Source organism: Astatotilapia calliptera, chromosome 6 (genome assembly GCF_900246225.1).
Source record: "Astatotilapia calliptera chromosome 6, fAstCal1.2, whole genome shotgun sequence".
Taxonomy (NCBI): domain Eukaryota; kingdom Metazoa; phylum Chordata; class Actinopteri; order Cichliformes; family Cichlidae; genus Astatotilapia; species Astatotilapia calliptera.
The window spans coordinates 35,705,280-35,726,831 of NC_039307.1; the positions used below are offsets into that span (position 1 = coordinate 35,705,280).

The 21,552-nt window shown below is 40.7% G+C and overlaps 1 protein-coding gene across 6 annotated transcripts in view; it reads right to left on the reverse strand.

The window, feature by feature from the left end:
• Nucleotides 1-21,552, reverse strand: part of hoga1 (4-hydroxy-2-oxoglutarate aldolase 1) — a 75,992-nt gene that overhangs the window by 36,194 nt on the left and 18,246 nt on the right. For 4 of the 6 annotated variants that reach the window (XM_026171946.1, XM_026171945.1, XM_026171943.1 and 1 more), the window contains exons 7-8: nt 10,316-10,449; nt 1,816-2,109 (exon numbers count right to left, since the gene is read on the reverse strand). In XM_026171946.1, the coding sequence (XP_026027731.1) occupies nt 1,960-2,109; nt 10,316-10,449 (284 nt within the window). In that variant the 3' untranslated portion in view covers nt 1,816-1,959. Of the gene's footprint in view, nt 1-1,815; nt 2,110-10,315; nt 10,450-21,552 lie in introns of those variants that run through there. The other 2 variants (XM_026171947.1, XM_026171948.1) reach the window with 1 other exon arrangement.

A 21,552-nucleotide genomic window follows, 5' to 3' on the forward strand; every position in this document is an offset into this window, starting at 1 on the left:
TGAGCAGAAAAAAGGTCCAGAGTTAATTTCAAGTGTGCTGTTTGCATTTGGAACCTGTTGCCGTCTACTGCTAAGATGAAATCCAAAGAGCTGTCAGTATCAGTGAAGCAAGCCATCATTAGGCTGAGAAAACAAAACAAACCCATCAGAGAGATAGCAAAAACATTAGGCGTGGCCAAAACAACTGTTTGGAACATTTTCAAAAAGAAGGAACGTACCGGTGAGCTCAGCAACACCAAAAGACCCAGAAGACCATGGAAAACAACTGTGGTGGATGAACGAAGAATCCGTTCCCTGGTGAAGAAAACACCCTTCACAATAGTTGGCCAGATCAAGAACACTCTCCAGGAGGTTGGTGTATGTGTGTCAAAGTCAACAATCAAGAGAAGACTCCACCAGTGTGAATACAGAGGGTTCACCACAAGGAAGGCCAGATTAGAGTTTGCCAAACGACATCTAAAAAAGCCGTCACAGTTCTGGAACAACATCCTATGGACAGACGAGACCAAGATCAACGTACCAGAGTGATGGGAAGAGAAGAGTATGGAGAAGGAAAGGAAGTGCTCATGATCCTAAGCATACCACCTCATCAGTGAACCGCCATGACACTTCCAGCGCCATGCTGGAAGTGTCATGGCCTGGGCACGTATGGCTGCCAGTGGAACTGGTTCTCTTGTATTTACTGATGATGTGACTGCTGACAAAAGCAGTACGACGAATTCTGAAGTGTTTCGGGCAATATTATCTGCTCATATTCAGCCAAATGCTTCAAAACTCATTGGACGCCGCTTCACAGTGCAGATGGACAACTACCCAAAGCATACTGCAAAAGCAACCAAAGAGTTTTTGAAGGGAAAGAAGTGGACTGTTTTGCAATGGCCAAGTCAATCACCTGATCTGAATCCGATTGAGCAAGCATTTCACTTGCTGAAGACAAAACTGAAGGGAAAATGCCCCAAGAATAAGAAGGAACTGGAGACAGTTGCAGTAGAGGTCTGGCAGAGTATCACCAGGGATGAAACCCAGCATCTGGTGATGTCTATGTGTTCCAGACTTCAGGCTGTGATTGACTGCAAAGGATTTGCAACCAAGTATTAAAAAATGAAAGTTTGATTTATGGTTCTTATTCTGTCCCATTACTTTTGGTCCCTTAAGAAATGGGAGGCACATATGCAAACTGTTGTAACTCCTACACCGTTCACCTGATTTGGATGTAAATACCCTCAAATAAAAGATGACAGTCTGCAGTTAAAGCACATCTCGTTCGTTTCATTTGGAATCCATTGTGGTGGTGTATGGAGCCAAAAATGTTAGAATTGTGTTGATGTCCCAATATGTATGGACCTGACTGCATATCCCATATGGATGATGTTGTGCTTTGCAAAGCTTTAAACTTAGACATTTTCCCTATTCGTGATTTATATTTGACGGCTGAAATCCACCTGTACCACATGCCACTTCATACTGTAGTGAAGATGATTTTATGATTTAGACTGTAGAGCAGTGACATTTACCACCACATTTACCTTAATGCACACTTACAGAGCCTGAGACATGCTCAACAGCACCTGCCTTCAATTCAGAACAAATCAGAGTGACATACAGTGCAAAACTGACATTTAACCTGATGCTACAAAGATATACAGTGGGGCAAAAAAGTATTTAGTCAGCCACCGATTGTGCAAGTTCCCCCACTTAAAATGATGACAGAGGTCAGTAACTTGCACCAGAGGTACACTTCAACTGTGAGAGACAGAATGTGAAAAGGGAGTTTTTTGCAGGTTTTTGGATTTGGCTCAATAAATATCAACAGTGGACAGAACTGAATATTTATTTATTTATTTATTTATTTTCATGGGCAGCTGTGTTTTCCCTTTATGATATAATTACACCAACAGCTAATAGGTCCACACATAGTGACCTCGCTCACACATGCACTCTCGCTCTGCCTAGGTCCCTTTACAGCCACCCATTGGAGGAGAAGTCCCGCCTCAGTTGCTGACTCTCGGCCTCTGTGAGCGGCTGAAGAGGTGATCGACAGGAGCCACCGTGGAAACCAAACCACTCCATCGCCTGCTTCAGAGCGGGAACTCCCAGCTTCCTAGTCACCTAGCAACACAGAGCTTTAATCAGTCTTCATATACAGTCAGGTCCCTAAATATTGGGACATTGACACAATTCTAACATTTTTGGCTCTATACACCACCACAATGGATTCCAAATGAAACGAACGAGATTTGCTTTAACTGTAGACTGTCAGCTTTTATTTGAGGGTATTTACATCCAAATCAGGTGAACGGTGGACAGTGACAATTACAACAGTTTGCAAATGCGCCTCCCACTTCTTAAGGGACCAAAAGTAATGGGACAATTGGCTTCTCAGCTGTTCCATGGCCAGGTGTGTGTTATTCCCTCATTACCCCAATTACAATGAGCAGAAAAAAGGTCCAGAGTTAATTTCAAGTGTGCTGTTTGCATTTGGAACCTGTTGCCGTCTACTGCTAAGATGAAATCCAAAGAGCTGTCAGTATCAGTGAAGCAAGCCATCATTAGGCTGAGAAAACAAAACAAACCCATCAGAGAGATAGCAAAAACATTAGGCGTGGCCAAAACAACTGTTTGGAACATTTTCAAAAAGAAGGAACGTACCGGTGAGCTCAGCAACACCAAAAGACCCAGAAGACCATGGAAAACAACTGTGGTGGATGAACGAAGAATCCGTTCCCTGGTGAAGAAAACACCCTTCACAATAGTTGGCCAGATCAAGAACACTCTCCAGGAGGTTGGTGTATGTGTGTCAAAGTCAACAATCAAGAGAAGACTCCACCAGTGTGAATACAGAGGGTTCACCACAAGGAAGGCCAGATTAGAGTTTGCCAAACGACATCTAAAAAAGCCGTCACAGTTCTGGAACAACATCCTATGGACAGACGAGACCAAGATCAACGTACCAGAGTGATGGGAAGAGAAGAGTATGGAGAAGGAAAGGAAGTGCTCATGATCCTAAGCATACCACCTCATCAGTGAACCGCCATGACACTTCCAGCGCCATGCTGGAAGTGTCATGGCCTGGGCACGTATGGCTGCCAGTGGAACTGGTTCTCTTGTATTTACTGATGATGTGACTGCTGACAAAAGCAGTACGACGAATTCTGAAGTGTTTCGGGCAATATTATCTGCTCATATTCAGCCAAATGCTTCAAAACTCATTGGACGCCGCTTCACAGTGCAGATGGACAACTACCCAAAGCATACTGCAAAAGCAACCAAAGAGTTTTTGAAGGGAAAGAAGTGGACTGTTTTGCAATGGCCAAGTCAATCACCTGATCTGAATCCGATTGAGCAAGCATTTCACTTGCTGAAGACAAAACTGAAGGGAAAATGCCCCAAGAATAAGAAGGAACTGGAGACAGTTGCAGTAGAGGTCTGGCAGAGTATCACCAGGGATGAAACCCAGCATCTGGTGATGTCTATGTGTTCCAGACTTCAGGCTGTGATTGACTGCAAAGGATTTGCAACCAAGTATTAAAAAATGAAAGTTTGATTTATGGTTCTTATTCTGTCCCATTACTTTTGGTCCCTTAAGAAATGGGAGGCACATATGCAAACTGTTGTAACTCCTACACCGTTCACCTGATTTGGATGTAAATACCCTCAAATAAAAGATGACAGTCTGCAGTTAAAGCACATCTCGTTCGTTTCATTTGGAATCCATTGTGGTGGTGTATGGAGCCAAAAATGTTAGAATTGTGTTGATGTCCCAATATGTATGGACCTGACTGCATATCCCATATGGATGATGTTGTGCTTTGCAAAGCTTTAAACTTAGACATTTTCCCTATTCGTGATTTATATTTGACGGCTGAAATCCACCTGTACCACATGCCACTTCATACTGTAGTGAAGATGATTTTATGATTTAGACTGTAGAGCAGTGACATTTACCACCACATTTACCTTAATGCACACTTACAGAGCCTGAGACATGCTCAACAGCACCTGCCTTCAATTCAGAACAAATCAGAGTGACATACAGTGCAAAACTGACATTTAACCTGATGCTACAAAGATATACAGTGGGGCAAAAAAGTATTTAGTCAGCCACCGATTGTGCAAGTTCCCCCACTTAAAATGATGACAGAGGTCAGTAACTTGCACCAGAGGTACACTTCAACTGTGAGAGACAGAATGTGAAAAAAAAATCCATGAATTCACATGGTAGGATTTGTAAAGAATTTATTCGTAAATTAGGGTGGAAAATAAGTATTTGGTCACCTCAAACAAGGAAAATCTCTGGCTCTCACAGACCTGTAACGTCTTCTGTAAGAAGCTTTTCTGTCCCCCACTCGTTACCTGTATGAATGGCACCTGTTTGAACTCATCATCTGTATAAAAGACCAGAGGTGGGACCAAGTCATTGTTTTGCAAGTCTCAAGTAAGTCTCAAGTCTTTATCCTCAAGTCTCAAGTCAAGTCTCAAGTAATGTCAGGCAAGTCAGAGTCGAGTCTCAAGTCACTGGTGTAAAAGTCCGAGTCAAGTCACAAGTCTGAAACTTTGAATTTCAAGTCCTTTCGAGTCTTTAAAAAAAAACAACGAAAAAATAATGTTGCAGTTATATGCTAAATGTAAATATTAGACCATGTAATTTTAAAATCTGTGTTTTTCTCAACACATGACAAAATAGTGAACTTGGAAAATATACACAAATTGTGAAATTGCACCTCTTTAAAATGCAGCTCAATTAAACCTAGCTCCAAGAATAATTTTCACCAACGGTTCTGAGATAAGCTGCATGTTATTCTTGGATGCGGTTGTAGGACCGGCTTTAAAATCGCATGACAAAAATATCATACACATTAAAAAAAACTGTATCACCAACGTAGCCTGGACAACATTTGCTAGTTAGATGAAGTCAGCTATCTCATCTTAGCATATTTATATGCATATTTATAATCATACGGTTCTTGGAGTGAGTGCATACACTCATGAAGTTTAGTAACTTCAGGTCACTGCAACAAGCCCAGGTACAGTTTACCGACGGATGGGTACAGGACCTTGAAATGCACCGTGTAGAACGAAAGACCATCGTACATATCATAAGTTTACCAGTCTCACAAATCGTCGTCATAAATACACATTCCTTAACCGTTTATTAATAGGACCTTTGAGCTCAACGGTAATTAATTAGTAGTGGAAATAATTTCTGGTAGCATCACAGAAATGTAGCAGTGACAATAATACTGTATGCTGTAATCGTACTGGGCAATTAGTGATACAAAAAACCTGTTTTATCCTGTGAATAAAAGTATATGTTTTTGTCAATGTACCATAATAACAGAAGCGAAACGCAATATTGTGTCAGGACAATTCACTATTTATGCACAATAAATAAAGGAGCATAGCGCGACAATTTCTGTTCAGCGCCAGACTTGCTTGTAACCTATGTCACTAATTATGTTATGAAAATGACGTATTAACTACTAAAAAACACTGACCTTCGTGTAAATGCTTGGAGCAGACTAACCTGTGAGCTGGAGGGTTCTGGGACGTTATATTTGATCTTTGAATGGCTGCAATCCAGGCCATCCGTCGCATCTTTGTTACTTCGGAAACATGGCTCGAACAATTTCTCTTCAACGACGTAATCCGATAACAACCGATCTCTTTACCCGTCGGCTTCCCGTGGCTGTCATGCGACCGGCTATTGCAGTTAATAATACAACGGCTTCTTGACATTTTTGTGTTTCTTTTTATCGCTGTATAACTGATTTTAATTGAAAGCCTGCGTGCGCTAGTACCGCTTGCCACGAGTTCCCAGAATCCTTTGCGGTTCTACCCGTGAATGACGTCACATTTTCAATCTCTATATAATATGCATGTTAAATTTTATATTTGGGGTAAAATATCAAGTCTTTTCAAGTAAACCGGTTCAAGTCCAATTCAAGTCCCAAGTCATTGGTGTAAAAGTCCAAGTCAAGTCACAAGTCTTAGAACATTTTTTCAAGTCAAGTCTAAAGTCATAAAATTAATGACTCGAGTCTGACTCGAGTCCAAGTCATGTGACTCGAGTCCACACCTCTGTAAAAGGCACCTGTCCACAGCCTCAAACAGTCAGACTCCAAACTCCGCCATGGCCAAGACCAAAGAGCTTTCGAAGGACACCAGGAAAAGTATTGTAGACCTGCACCAGACTGGGAAGAGAGCCTCATGCTATGGGGCTGTTTTTCTGCCAAGGGGACAGGACGACTGATCCGTGTTAAGGACAGAATGAATGGAGCCATGTATCGTGAGATTTTGAGCCAAAACCTCCTTCCATCAGTGAGAACTTTGAAGATGAGACGAGGCTGGGTCTTCCAACATGACAATGATCCAAAACACACTGCCCGGGCAACAAAGGAGTGGCTCCGTAAGAAGCATTTGAAAGTCCTGGAGAGGCCTAGCCAGTCTCCAGACCTCAACCCCATAGAAAATCTGTGGCGGGAGTTGAAAGTCCATGTTGCTCGGCGACAGCTCCAAAACATCACTGCTCTCGAGAAGATCTGCATGGAGGAATGGGCCAAAATACCAGCTACTGTGTGTGCAAACCTGGTAAAGACCTATAGTAAACGTTTGACCTCTGTTATTGCCAACAAAGGTTATGTTACAAAGTATTGAGTTGTATTTTTGTTATTGACCAAATACTTATTTTCCACCCTGATTTACGAATAAATTCTTTACAAATCCTACCATGTGGATTCATGGATTTTTTTTTCACATTCTGTCTCTCACAGTTGAAGTGTACCTCTGGTGCAAATTACTGACCTCTGTCATCATTTTAGGTGGGGGAACTTGCACAATCGGTGGCTGACTAAATACTTTTTTGCCCCACTGTATATGTATATAAATATACATGGCGCAAAGCCAAGTTAAAGCTAAACGTACCTGCCTGGAGTCACAGCTAGCAGATTATTACAAAACACGATGGTTAATCATTCCTGTGTTTTGTGGCAATTACATCACTTATTCTTGCACAAAATCATTTGCTACTTTACTGACTGAGATACTTTCATGACTTATGTAAGCCAGCCAGTGTTTTTGTTCAGATATCATTTTTCTGGCAAGAAGAGTAGCAAGCTAAGGTTAGCCAGCTAGTTAAGTTAGCTGTACCATTTGTGTCCCTGGAAAAATCCTCAGCATTTTTTTACTCCATCATGTCCATTTATAACAGCGATTACAAGAGGTACAAGCTGGCTTTCTCAGAAGCAGTTAATGCACTAAACAGATCTTTACCCTGCGAATGATCATCAAATAAAACCTTGAATTACAAGAGCACAAGGCTGTCTTTACCATTGCTCTTGCTGCTGCATCTGCACGGAAAATGCCACAACAGATTTCCACAAGATTGAAACTGGAATACCACAGGGTTGTGTTTCTCACCTTTTCTATTCCTCTTCACTACTGATTTTGTTATAAGGAGGTGAGTCAACTGTTGGATTGCTTTGTAGAGAAGCTAAACATGTTGTAGACCTCAACCAGATCAGAGGACTACAGACTGGGTAGTGCATATACAGATTCTCATTCATATCAACCAAAGGCAGGTAGAAGAGGTGAACAAGTTCTAGTACTCTGGAATCTATTCACTGCTGATAGTATGGTTGACTGGACTGTCATCGGCTAAGTGGACAAAGCCTTAAGTATACTATAATGACTGGAACTGATCTGTGCATCTGCCTCTCTAAACTCAGCTACAAAAATATGTCTTATCAATTCAGTAGCTGTGCCCACTGTCCTGTATGCATGAGAAACATGGAGAGCAATGGAAAACATTTCCCAAAACCTCAACAAACTGCAACAACACAGCCTGCAAAGGATTTTTAAGATCTCTTACTCGGACTGAGTTACCACACTGACACCATTACTTAGTGATTTCAATTAGAAGGACACATCCTTCACCTACAGTGGCTTGCAAAAGTATTCGCCCCCCTTGAATCTTCCCATATTTTGTCACATTACAGCCACAAACATGAATCAATTTTATTGGAATTCCACGTGAAAGACCAACACAAAGTGGTGTACACGTGAGAAGTGGAACAAAAATCCTACATGATTCCAAATATTTTTTTACAAATAAATAACTACAAAGTGGGGTGTGCATAATTATTCAGCCCCCTTTGGTCTGAGTGCAGTCAGTTGCCCATAGACATTGCCTGATGAGTGCTAATGACTAAATAGAGTGCACTTGTGTGTAATCTAATGTCAGTACAAATACAGCTACTCTGTGACAGCCTCAGAGGTTGTCTAAGAGAATATTGGGAGCAACAACACCATGAAGTCCAAAGAACAAACCAGACAGGTCAGGGATAAAGTTACTGAGAAATTTAAAGTAGGCTTAGGCTACACAAAGATTTCCCAAGCCTTGAACATCCCACGGAGCACTGTTCAAGCGATCATTCAGAAATGGAAGGAGTATGGCACAACTGTAAACCTACCAAGACAAGGCCGTCCACCTAAACTCACAGGCCGAACAAGGACAGCGCTGATCAGAAATGCAGCCAAGAAGCCCATGGTGACTCTGGACGAGCTGCAGAGATCTACAGCTCAGGTGGGGGAATCTGTCCATAGGACAACTATTAGTCGTGCACTGCACAAAGTTGGCCTTTATGGAAGAGTGGCAAGAAGAAAGCCATTGTTAACAGAAAACCATAAGAAGTGCCGTTTGCAGTTTGCCACAAGCCATGTGGGGGACACAGCAAACATGTGGAAAAAGGTGCTCTGGTCAGATGAGACCAAAATGGAACTTTTTGGCCAAAATGCAAAACGCTATGTGTGGCGGAAAACTAACACTGCACATCACTCTGAACACACCATCCCCACTGTCAAATATGGTGGTGGCAGCATCATGCTCTGGGGGTGCTCCTCTTCAGCAGGGACAGGGAAGCTGGTCAGAGTTGATGGGAAGATGGATGGAGCCAAATACACGACAATCTTGGAAGAAAACCTCTTGGAGTCTGCAAAAGACTTGAGACTGGAGCAGAGGTTCACCTTCCAGCAGGACAACGACCCTGAACATAAAGCCAGGGCAACAATGGAGTGGTTTAAAACAAAACATATCCATGTGTTAGAATGGTCCAAAGTCCAGATCTAAATCCAATGGAGAATCTGTGGCAAGACCTGAAAACTACTGTTCACAAACACTGTCCATCTAATCTGACTGAGCTGGAGCTGTTTTGCAAAGAAGAATGGGCAAAGATTTTAGTCTCTAGATGTGCAAAGCTGGTAGAGACAAACCCTAAAAGACTGGCAGCTGTAATTGCAGCAAAAGGTGGTTCTACAAAGTATTGACTCAGGGGGCTGAATAATTACGCACACCCCACTTTGCAGTTATTTATTTGTAAAAAATGTTTGGAATCATGTATGATTTTCGTTCCACTTCTCACGTGTACACCACGTTGTGTTGGTCTTTCACGTGGAATTCCAATAACATTGATTCATGTTTGTAATGGTAAAATGGTAAATGGCCTGTATTTGTATAGCGCTTTACACATCCAGTCTTCCACCCATTCACACACACACATTCACACACTGGTGATGGCAAGCTACATTGTAGCCACACCTGCCCTGGGGCGCACTGACAGAGGCGAGGCTGCCGAACACTGGCGCCACCAGGCCCTCTGACCACCACCAGTAGGCAACGGGTGAAGTGTCTGTAATGTGACAAAATGTGGGAAAGTTCAAGGGGGCCGAATACTTTTCCAAGCCACTGCATCTCCTGAACAATTTGCAAAGACCACCATGACCTGGACTCCATAAATGGGTAGACATAAGAAAGGCCAACCAAAAGCTCATTTGAGGTGGATGTTCACTGACGATCTGAACATTGTTGGCATCAGCTGGCTTTGAATGACCGTATTTGTTGGCGATCATAAGCTGCCCTGTGTGCTAACAGGCGTAAGACGAACCAAAGGTAAGGCTAAGGTTAACTTTAAGCAGCTTATGCCGTCAGTGTCTGTTGTTTATAAAAAAAACCTAAAAAAAACAAAAGAATCATTTGTGTCTGAGAATGAGCGGGCTTTTTTCTGAGTGCACTGGACTTTGCATGAATAGTTCATAGAGGAAGTAACATTTGTTTTGAGTTTAACATCAGATTATCTATAAATACAGCAGAGAAAAAAAAATCAGGTTTGTCTTCTTGGCCCAGAGTGCAATCAGTAAGAGTATTTCAGGCAGAACAGTTTTACCTTTAAGAAATGTGACTAAACCTCCAGTCTGGCACCATTTGTGGGAGTTCATGTCTGTGGTGGATAAAAGCGTGCAATGAGCAGCAGATGGTACTCACAGCGGCATTGGGCTCGATAAGGCGCTGCTGCAGGACTCTGGCTTCCTCCCAACGCCCGGACACACACAGACGCTCCAACTCACATAGCTCCTGGCCCAGCACATTAGCCAGCGCACACACTCCACCGATAGCACCTAGAGACACAAATCAAAGACCGATGAGAGTTCAAGTTTCACTGGTAAAGGCATAATACATATATATATATATATATATATATATATATATATATATATATATATATATATATATATATATATATATATATATATATATATTTAACCGTTCAATACAGTGCTTTCGGTTCGGTACGCATATGTATCGAACAATACAATGTTTTTTTTTTAATTTTTTTTTTTTTTTTTTTGTGTCCCGTTTGGATCTATAGCCATCAGAATTGTTGTCTTGAGGCCAAGAAAGATGCCAAGAGGATTTATTTTAAGTGGATCATCATATTGGTCCATTTGATTGACCTTTATTATAATTATGAATTTATTTTATTTTCAGTTGCAAACGGGACAGACATGACTGTGGGATAGGACAGGGGGAAAGAATGAAAGAAAGAGGGGGAGAGAAAGAAAGAAAACCAAAGGGGAGAAAAAAAAAAGAACAATACAAAATTTGTAATTTATTTTATCAACTTTCCTTCTGACGATGCTGTCTGTGTTGAGCGCTCAGTGAATCTGCATTTGACTACTCCGCCTAGGCTCGAGAGTGCAGCCTAGGCGGAGTAGTCGAACGCAGATTCACTGAGCACTCAACACAGACAGGATGGTCAGAAGGAAGAGCGCAGGGCAAGCTAGCGAGACAGAAGTGGACCTCCCCACCCTCATTCAGATCTGGCGTTTGGAATTATTTTGGTTTTCATGTGACGTATGACCCTGAAGGTAAGCGAGTCATGGACTAAAGTAAAACAGTATGTTGGATGTGCCATGCAATGCTCAATTACATGGGTGGGAGCTAGTGTGTTAGCGCAGTTAGCTCGTTAACGTGTTGGCCGTCTAGCCCCTCTGTATAGGGTAGCTCGTTAACGGAGATTTGCCGTGTTGTGGCGTTAAGGTTATTTCAACGAGATTAACCTGAAAGCACTAGTGGGAACACAACGAATATGACTGCACATTTACGCCGACATCATCCTAGTGCAAAGACAAAAACAACAAGCATGCATGCTACAAACTTTAGCCGAGTCATTTAGACAGCTGTTAGCACAGGATTCTCCTTATGGAGACCTGATATGTTTAATATGCTGCTGAGAATATAGCCCAGAAGAAGCGGATAGTATAGCTTTTATTTTGGAAAGAGACATTTCTCTGTAATAAACTCTCTTTTCCAAAGATGAGTAATTCCTCAATCAGATACAGGGCTCGCAATATCGCTAGCCCGATGTCCCGGGGCTATCTCTGCCCTGCCTGTCGGGCTATTGTAGGAAGGAAAAATATATGTCAATGCTTTTGCATTCTTTCAGAAATGTAGCTGGGTAATTATGTCATTGGGTGAGCCACTGTCAATATGTGACATATTGAAATCGTGTTTGAATTTGCGCTTGTTTTTTTGCTTTCACTTTGCAATCGCGCGAACTGTGTATAGAGAGCGACAGCACTGATCTGTGAGTGATGATAATTTGCGCACCAATTCCTCTGACATCGTCTTATTAATTGTTAGCTTACTATGCAAACATGACAAGTGAAATCTCCCGCAGCTTAAACATGTGAGAGGTTGATCGCGCAGAGAATCGCTGAGCTTATGTGAGTGCGGCAGGATATATATTTCACTACGATGACCTGGATGACTGAGAACCTTCACAGACAGATATATATTTTAGTTCTGCTGAGCCAAATAAGACAGGTCAGGGTGAAGAAGTGACAGCCAAAGAAAAGCTTACCACAAAACGGAGAAGTTATGACAAATCAGACTATAAGGCAAAAAGAAAGTGCAGCTTTATGGTTTCATGGACAAAATAATTTCTGTGGCTGCAATATGACGAGCTAAAAAACAACACGCACAAGGGTTAGGGTTAAATTTAAAAACTGTACTTTTGTGTTAAAATATATATTTATAATTTTAATAAATGACAAATTAAAAAGGCATGAACATTTTTTTTGTATCGAAAAAATATCGAACCGTGACACCAAAGTATCGAACCGAACCGAACCGTGAATTTTGTGTATCGTTGCACCCCTAATATATATATTAGGGGTGCAACGATACATATATATATATATATATATATATATATATATATTAGGGGTGCAACGATACACAAAATTCACGGTTCGGTTCGGTTCGATACTTTGGTGTCACATTTTTTTTAAAAATGTTCATGCCTTTTTAATTTGTCATTTATTAAAATTATAAATATATATTTTAACTCAAAAGTACAGTTTTTAAATGTAACCCTCACCCTTGTGCGTGTTTTTTATTTTGACAGCGAATGCGCACCTGCGGACCACTTATGTGCAGCCCTGGTTATTTAGCTCGTCATATTGCAGCCACAGAAATTCTTTTGTCCATGAAACCATAAAGCTGCACTTTCTTTTTGCCTTATAGTCTGATTTGTCATAACTTCTCCGTTTTGTGGTAAGCTTTTCTTTGGCTGTCACTTCTTCACCCTGACCTGTCTTATTTGGCTCAGCAGAACTGAAATGCTTTTACACGCTCACTCACATAAGCTCAGCGATTCTCTGCGCGATCAACCTCTCACATGTTTAAGCTGCGGGAGATTTCACTTGTCATGTTTGCATAGTAAGCTAACGATTAATAAGACGATGTCAGAGGAATTGGTGCACAAATTATCATCACTCACAGATCAGTGCTGTCGCTCTCTATACACAGTTCGCGTGATTGCAAAGCGCAAATTCAAACGCGATTTCAATATGTCACATATTGACAGTGGCTCACCGATGCCAATGACATAATTACCCAGCTACATTTCCGAAAGAATGCAAAAGCATTGACATATATTTTTCCTACAATAGCCCGACGGGCAGGGAAGAGATAGATTTTGGTAGCCCGACTGAAAAAATCGCTAGCTCCGGGACGTCGGGCTAGCGATATTGCAAGCCCTGTATCTGATTGAGGAATCACTCATCTTTGGAAAAGAGAGTTTATTACAGAGAAATGGCTCTTTCCAAAATAAAAGCTATACTATCCGCTTCTTCTGGGCTATATTCTCAGCAGCATAAGGAGAATCATGTGCTAACAGCTGTCTAAATGACTCGGCTAAAGTTAGTAGCATGCTTGTTGTTTTTGTCTTTGCACTAGGATGATGTCGGCGTAAATGTGCAGTCATATTCGTTGTGTTCCCACTAGTGCTTTCAGGTTAATCTCGTTGAAATGACCTTAACGCCACAACACGGCAAATCTCCTTAACGAGCTACCGCCGATCGCTCCGTGCATGGGGCTAGACGGCCAACACGTTAACGAGCTAACTGCGCTAACACACTAGCTCCCACCCATGTAATTGAGCATTGCATGGCACATCCAACATACTGTTTTACTTTAGTCCATGACTCGCTTACCTTCAGGGTCATAGCCGAGTCATTTAGACAGCTGTTAGCACATGATTCTCCTTATGCTGCTGAGAATATAGCCCAGAAGAAGCGGATAGTATAGCTTTTATTTTGGAAAGAGCCATTTCTCTGTAATAAACTCTCTTTTCCAAAGATGAGTGATTCCTCAATCAGATACAGGGCTTGCAATATCGCTAGCCCGACGTCCCGGAGCTAGCGATTTTTTCAGTCGGGCTACCAAAATCTATCTCTTCCCTGCCCGTCGGGCTATTGTAGGAAAAATATATGTCAATGCTTTTGCATTCTTTCAGAAATGTAGCTGGGTAATTATGTCATTGGCATCGGTGAGCCACTGTCAATATGTGACATATTGAAGTCGCGTTTGAATTTGCGCTTGTTTTTTTGCTTTCACTTTGCAATCGTGCGAACTGTGTATAGAGAGCGACAGCACTGATCTGTGAGTGATGAAAATTTGTGCACCAATTCCTCTGACATCGTCTTATTAATCGTTAGCTTACTATGCAAACATGACAAGTGAAATCTCCCGCAGCTTAAACATGTGAGAGGTTGATCGCGTAGAGAATCGCTGAGCTTATGTGAGTGCGTGTGTAAAAGCATTTCAGTTCTGCTGAGCCAAATAAGACAGGTCAGGGTGAAGAAGTGACAGCCAAAGAAAAGCTTACCACAAAACGGAGAAGTTATGACAAATCAGACTATAAGGCAAAACGAAAGAGCAGCTTTATGGTTTCATGGACAAAAGAATTTCTGTGGCTGCAATATGACGAGCTAAATAACCAGGGCTGCACATAAGTGGTCCGCAGTCAAAATAAAAAACATGCACAAGGGTTAGGGTTAAATTTAAAAACTGTACTTTTGAGTTAAAATATATATTTATAATTTTAATAAATGACAAATTAAAAATGCATGAACATTTTTTTGTATCGAAAAAATATCGAACCGTGACACCAAAGTATCGAACCGAACCGAACCGTGAATTTTGTGTATCGTTGCACCCCTAATATATATATATATATATATATATATATATATATATATATATATATATATATATATATATATATATATATATATATATTAGTTTTTCTTCTTCCCTTTTCCATTCATCTCTTTTTTTAGGAACTGTTATGCAAGGAGATATCTTTTTAACCCTCTGAGTTTAAATACTCTTAGTTTGTAAAATCCTCATCTATAAAGAGGGAAGAAACCAGAATAGTTTTTGCCAGATATAACTTCCTGTTTGCAATTATGACAAAAATCAAAGAAAAGCAGATCTGCCAACTTCCACAAGTTTTATCATATCAGACCCTTTTTTTTTTGCAGTAGTTACAGAGTAAAGTCTGAAGTGTGACAGGATTATTAGAAGGGAGAAAAAATAATCTCCAACACGAAATTGATATTTTTTAGATATTTCTCTCTTTTTCTCTTTGACTACTTGATACTTTCACTGCAACCATTTAGTCTAGAATAGTCTAGAAGCAACCTTCTTTTTGGGGGGCGCTAGTTCAGACCTCAGAAAACACTAAGGCCATAATGATGTCTTTAGCTGCAAGCATAATCCTTAAAGGTTGTCAACAATAGGCACTTCAGATTTCTGCAAACTAACCTGATGTAGGAGTGAGATGGTATGCTGACAGCTTGTTGTTAAACTATGTTTAAGGCAGAGGTTTGACACGTTTTGTGTGTGGAGTCACTCGGTGCAGCGTTTAGTCCGCATATAAAGCAATTTGCTCGTCTCCGTGTTGCTGACGGTTGAAGATTGATGGCTAGTGGACAGTCTGGGCTCTGACTGTGAAGGTAAAGCTCTAATAAATATTTAGCACCCAATCAGTTGTGAGCCAGTGTTCTCCATCACCACATCGCCGCGTGTCTCTTTCTGTTTCCCCTTCAGAGGGTTTTAAATATTAAATATAGCATCTGTGGGTAGAATTTAGTGTTCAAAGAAATGGAAATGAACAAACCCAACATTCAGTATATCAACTTTAATATATCACTGTCCTGATTGTATAGCTGTCCTGATTTTCCATTCCAATTGTATGTCAGTACAAGGCAATGATCACTTTAGAGATGGTTGTCTGACTTTTCTGTTTTCATTAGTTGTTTTTTTTTTTCCACATAGATAACCCAGGCAACAACTGTGTGTCTAGTGTTGCTGTTGGCTGCTGACAGACAGACAAGCAGGCCTGCGAGGGGAAGCTTCTCCACCGAAGGACTGAAGGCTAAACTGATGCAGACTAAGTCACAGTGAAAACGATCCACAATGAAATGTGTGTTTCACACTAATTAAAATTTACTATAATAAAGTCACCATTTCAATTAATGGTGACTTTATTAATGTTCAATTAAAAATTGTAAGTAGTGTTTTTCTTATTCATGCAGATTATCCTTTAATGATTTTTGACCTGTAAATCTAAACTCTTCCACCTTAGTGCTCTCCATTCTTTAGCGCGGCGCTCTATCAAGCTAGAGAGGGTTCAGCAATCAAGGCTAGATGGTGGGAAAAGTGTTTGCTGAAGCTAAAAAAGAAGGTTAAATCTTCACAATTGGAGCTGGATCCTTTTTTTTTATTACTTGTGCTAAGGTAATATTTTTAATGAGGATTCAAACTCAGTTGAACAATGTAATGGTTTCACTTTATGTCTCTATAGCTAAAAGTCAGCAGAATTAGAAACTATGGCCAGCAGAGCATATAATATGTTTGCATGCAACCCATGCATGGAGGATTTAGATGTGAGCAGTCCTGTCTCTTTAAAGTTTAAAACGGACCGACATGCTTCTTTGTTAGGGTTACTGACAGAATTCATTTGGACAAAAAAAATAAATTGTGCGGAGACTTTCTCATATAACTCGTTCTGTGTTGCCTTCATCACTTTCACGCACACGTTTACTCACAAGACAAATTCTGTATATATGACAACATGTCAAGGACCAAAGATCAGAGAACCGTCGGAGAGAGGGAGTGTGTGTGTCTGTGTATTAGTGTGTTTGACGGGGCTGGTGGTGGGAGAACATGACTCATTAGGTTCTTGAGCATCATACTGATGTCCATTCCCAGGTGTGTCATCTAATCCGAGTTTACAGTACACTGTACGTGGCCAGCATATGAAAAAGGTAGAAGGTACTTTACTTGATATTGCTGCTGCTTTACAATTTAGTGAAGCTTATGTGCCTCTCCACTGGGTGAGAAAACACCAAATTGATTTATTTTAAATAGTTGTGTGAAAAAACTGATGGGGCAGAGAGTAACTAGTAACGTTGTTGTTGTTTGTAGGTGTTTTGCACACAGCTAAGATATAAATAAGAAGATACCACAGGGCTGGTGTCTTGAATGTTGGATGCAGATAACCCTTCTGTACTTCCAGGCTCTTTGATCCTGAAGAAATATGGATTTAGGCTCAACAACTTGTGAAAAATATAGACATGATTGCATGGTTCCTTGAGTTTCCTGTGTTTGCTTGCTGTGCTGTCCAGGGTTATTTTTCAGAAACTGGCTTTGAGCAACCTTACACGGAGGGAAAGGTGAGAGTCATGAAAGTCAGATATAAAGTTTAACGTGAAAGCTGAAGCATAAAATAAAAACTCATCTCAATGTGGCTTTACATAGAAACACTGTGTCCCCTACTGGACAGTGTAACAATAGGACATTTTCAATTTCAATTATTTCAGTTTTTAAATATCTGAAATCTTTTCTGCCTTCTGCCTCTGATGATCCAATCAGATTCCAGCTGATTTGTTCCTACTCTTGCTAACAATGGCACAGTTACTCGAGTCCTGATTGGTTGGTTCATGTGAAACGCAGCTTACGAGTCAAATACACAAGCCTGTGCCTTTTACTGTTTTCTAGGGGCAATTTGTCATTTTGTGTTATTAGTGAAACAACTGTAATTTTCACAGCTCTAAAGCATACTGTGGGCTATTAAGCAGAAGGTAGCGAATGCCTCTGGGGCACATTGTCGAATGTTTGTGAAAGTAGATTTGGAACACTTAGAATCTGGACACACAATAAAATGGTGGGCATTTTACTGTGTACGTACTACACACAAAGCAGCTGTTACATCCATCATTTGGTGAGATCGGTTAGAAAAGCAACACTGACAAGCAACATTTCTCACAGTTGTTTTGTGTTTCTGTATGAATTCAGTGTTTTACTTCATTGCTACCATCTGCTTTAAGCCAAAGTGTTACAATACAATATTATTGATTATATTAACTATCTGTAATTTGCAGCTGGGTTAACTGTTACATATACAGTGGCTTGCAAAAGTATTCAGCCCCCTTGAACTTTCCCACATTTTGTCACATTACAGCCATAAACATTAATCAATTTTATTGGAATTCCACATTAAAGACCAATAATGTGCAATAATAACAGTGTGCAATACACATACACTTCTTCTTTTTTTATTACTAAGTTAATATACTGTTGTTTGTGTTGCGTTGTGATGTGTCATATCGTGTCGTGTTGTGTTATATGTAGTGCCGACGTAGGGCAGTTTTTCAATCTCATTGTACTATTGTACTATGTATGACTGTGCAATGACAATAAAGAGTTATCTTATCTTATCTTAATACAAAGTGGTGTACACGTGAGAAGTGGAACAAAAATCCTACATGATTCCAAACATTTTTTTACAAATAAATAACTGCAAAGTGGGGTGTGCATAATTATTCAGCCCCCTTTGGTCTGAGTGCAGTCAGTTGCCCATAGACATTGCCTGATGAGTGCTAATGACTAAATAGAGTGCACTTGTGTGTAATCTAATGTCAGTACAAATACAGCTGCTCTGTGACAGCCTCAAAGGTTGTCTAAGAGAATATTGGGAGCAACAACACCATGAAGGGATAAAGTTATTGAGACATTTAAAGTAGGCTTAGGCTACACAAAGATTTCCCAAGCCTTGAACATCCCACGGAGCACTGTTCAAGCGATCATTCAGAAATGGAAGGAGTATGGCACAACTGTAAACCTACCAAGACAAGGCCGTCCACCTAAACTCACAGGCCGAACAAGGAGAGCGCTGATCAGAAATGCAGCCAAGAGGCCCATGGTGACTCTGGACGAGCTGCAGAGATCTACAGCTCAGGTGGGGGAATCTGTCCATAGGACAACTATTAGTCGTGCACTGCACAAAGTTGGCCTTTATGGAAGACTGGCAAGAAGAAAGCCATTGTTAACAGAAAACCATAAGAAGTCCCGTTTGCAGTTTGCCACAAGCCATGTGGGGGACACAGCAAACATGTGGAAGAAGGTGCTCTGGTCAGATGAGACCAACATGGAACTTTTTGTCTATATGTGGCGGAAAACTAACACTGCACATCACTCTGAACACACCATCCCCACTGTCAAATATGGTGTATTCTGTATATCTGTATATTTTATATATTTTATTATTATTATTATTTATTTTTTTTTTTTTTACTATTTAATTTGTAAAAATGTGTATACACACACACACACACACACACACACACACACACACACACGTAGGAAAATATTTAGTATACACATCCAGAAATGCATACACTATTATATATTGTACATATATTTATTAGTTTCAGGTTGGCCATTCTTGTATTTTGCTCGTTTGTGTTGTTGTGTTTGCACATCTCTGTTGCTTGTGGGGCTCGCACACAAGAATTTCACTCGCATGTGCTGTGCCAGTGTGCCTGCACATGTGATGTGACAATAAAAAAAAAAAAGTGATTTGAAAGTGATTTGAAAAAGTGGTGGTGGCAGCATCGTGCTCTGGAGGTGCTTCTCTCCAGCAGGACAACGACCCTGAACATAAAGCCAGGGCAACAATGGAGTGGTTTAAAACAAAACATATCCATGTGTTAGAATGGCCCAGTCAAAGTCCAGATCTAAATCCAATCGAGAATCTGTGGCAAGATCTGAAAACTGCTGTTCACAAACGCTGTCCATCTAATCTGACTGAGCTGGAGCTGTTTTGCAAAGAAGAATGGGCAAAGATTTTAGTCTCTAGGTGTGCAAAGCTGGTAGAGACAGACCCTAAAAGACTGGCAGCTGTAATTGCAGCAAAAGGTGGTTCTACAGTATTGACTCGGGGGGCTGAATAATTACGCACACCCCACTTTGCAGTTATTTATTTGTAAAAAATGTTTGGAATCATGTTTGATGTTCGTTCCACTTCTCACATGTGCACCACTTTGTGTTGGTCTTTCACGTGGAATTCCAATAAAATTGATTCATGTTTGTGGCTGTAATGTGACAAAATGTGGGAAAATTCAAGGGGGGCGAATACTTTTGCAAGCCACGTATAATGAATCATGCAGCCTTTCTCCCCTGCCTGTCAGATGTGTTGCATCCAGATGCTCTAAGAGACCTAGCTTCGCCTCTCATTCCTCTCCCTTTCCTTTGTGCGATAGCCTCCTTTTCTCTGTGGGCTTGAATGGTTGTGTATTTGTGTTTGCCCGTCCTCTTTCCAGGTCTGTGGTAGTAAGGAGCTTGTGTGCCTCAGACCTGCTTATCAGGAAGTTGCTCCACATATGGCATCTCATCTTATTTTTGTGATTTTCCGTAATCATTATTGACTACTTATTTATGGTCCTTTACAACAGTTTTAAACGTCTTCCTGTGTTGTAATCGACACAAACTATTCAAATTCTATGTGGCTGTGCAGCTGTATGCTGAGGGAGGGCAGAAAAGTGCAGCTGTACTAGCTGGAAAGTAGAATAAATCAATTAGAAATCAATAACAAGTGTTAAATAAGGACAAATAACAAGGACATCCCATTTTAAGCCATTACTGTGTGATTTAGGAATTTATTGTATGAGCATGTTTAGGACGTATGGCGTCAGCACTGTAATTCCAGGACAATCAGGGAGACAGGGCGAGCTCCCTTTGATCTGTCTTGAATTTGAGCAGCATATTTCTAAAAAGCAGGAATGAGTGGAAGGACCTCTGAGGATCCACACATCAGTCATTAATCTGATGATGCAGTAGACTTCATGCTCTCATCTGTAGCGGGTGAGTGTGCACCTCAAAGACACTTGCACAGCATGCTGCTGATAGCCCTCTCTCCCGCTCACTCTGCAAGGCATCCAGTACTTACCTGCCTCTCTGCACAATATGTTAGACAAGTCCCTGGAGTAATGCACGGTCAAAGGGAAGATGGATGCGAGAGACAAAAGGAAACAGAGCTACTGCTAAATACTGAAGTACTAGCTAAAATATGCACAAGTGATTTTGTATTGTTGCAGCTTCTGTGTATTTTCAGTGTCTGTTTGTGTTGGCTCATTCTTATTAAAAAGGATAGGTTAACTGTTTTGTATTTGTCTCCTGTTGTATTAGCGTGTGGTCTAATTGCTGCACAATTTCCCTTGTGGGATTAATAAAGTTCTATCTATCGGTGTTTTTGAGGTTACGCCTCTACAAACCTAGAAAACTGACTGAGACAGGTTTATATGTCTCTCACAAATATAAATTACTTTCTTCCCTGAAAAACACAATGGGCAAATTTCATCCACAGAAGAGTCACGATGTCGTAGAGAAGATAATTCTGGTTTAAAAAAAAACATGAAATGTGTTAAAAACACAGAAAACGATGAGAAATGTTCTTTTTCGCACATCTCTTCAATCATTTTTAATTCATTTTCTAAAAATCTTTCCTACCACTTTCTTAACACATGCTACCATCCTATGTAACACAATATTATTTCATATGCTGTAACAAAATCTCAGAAATGGATACT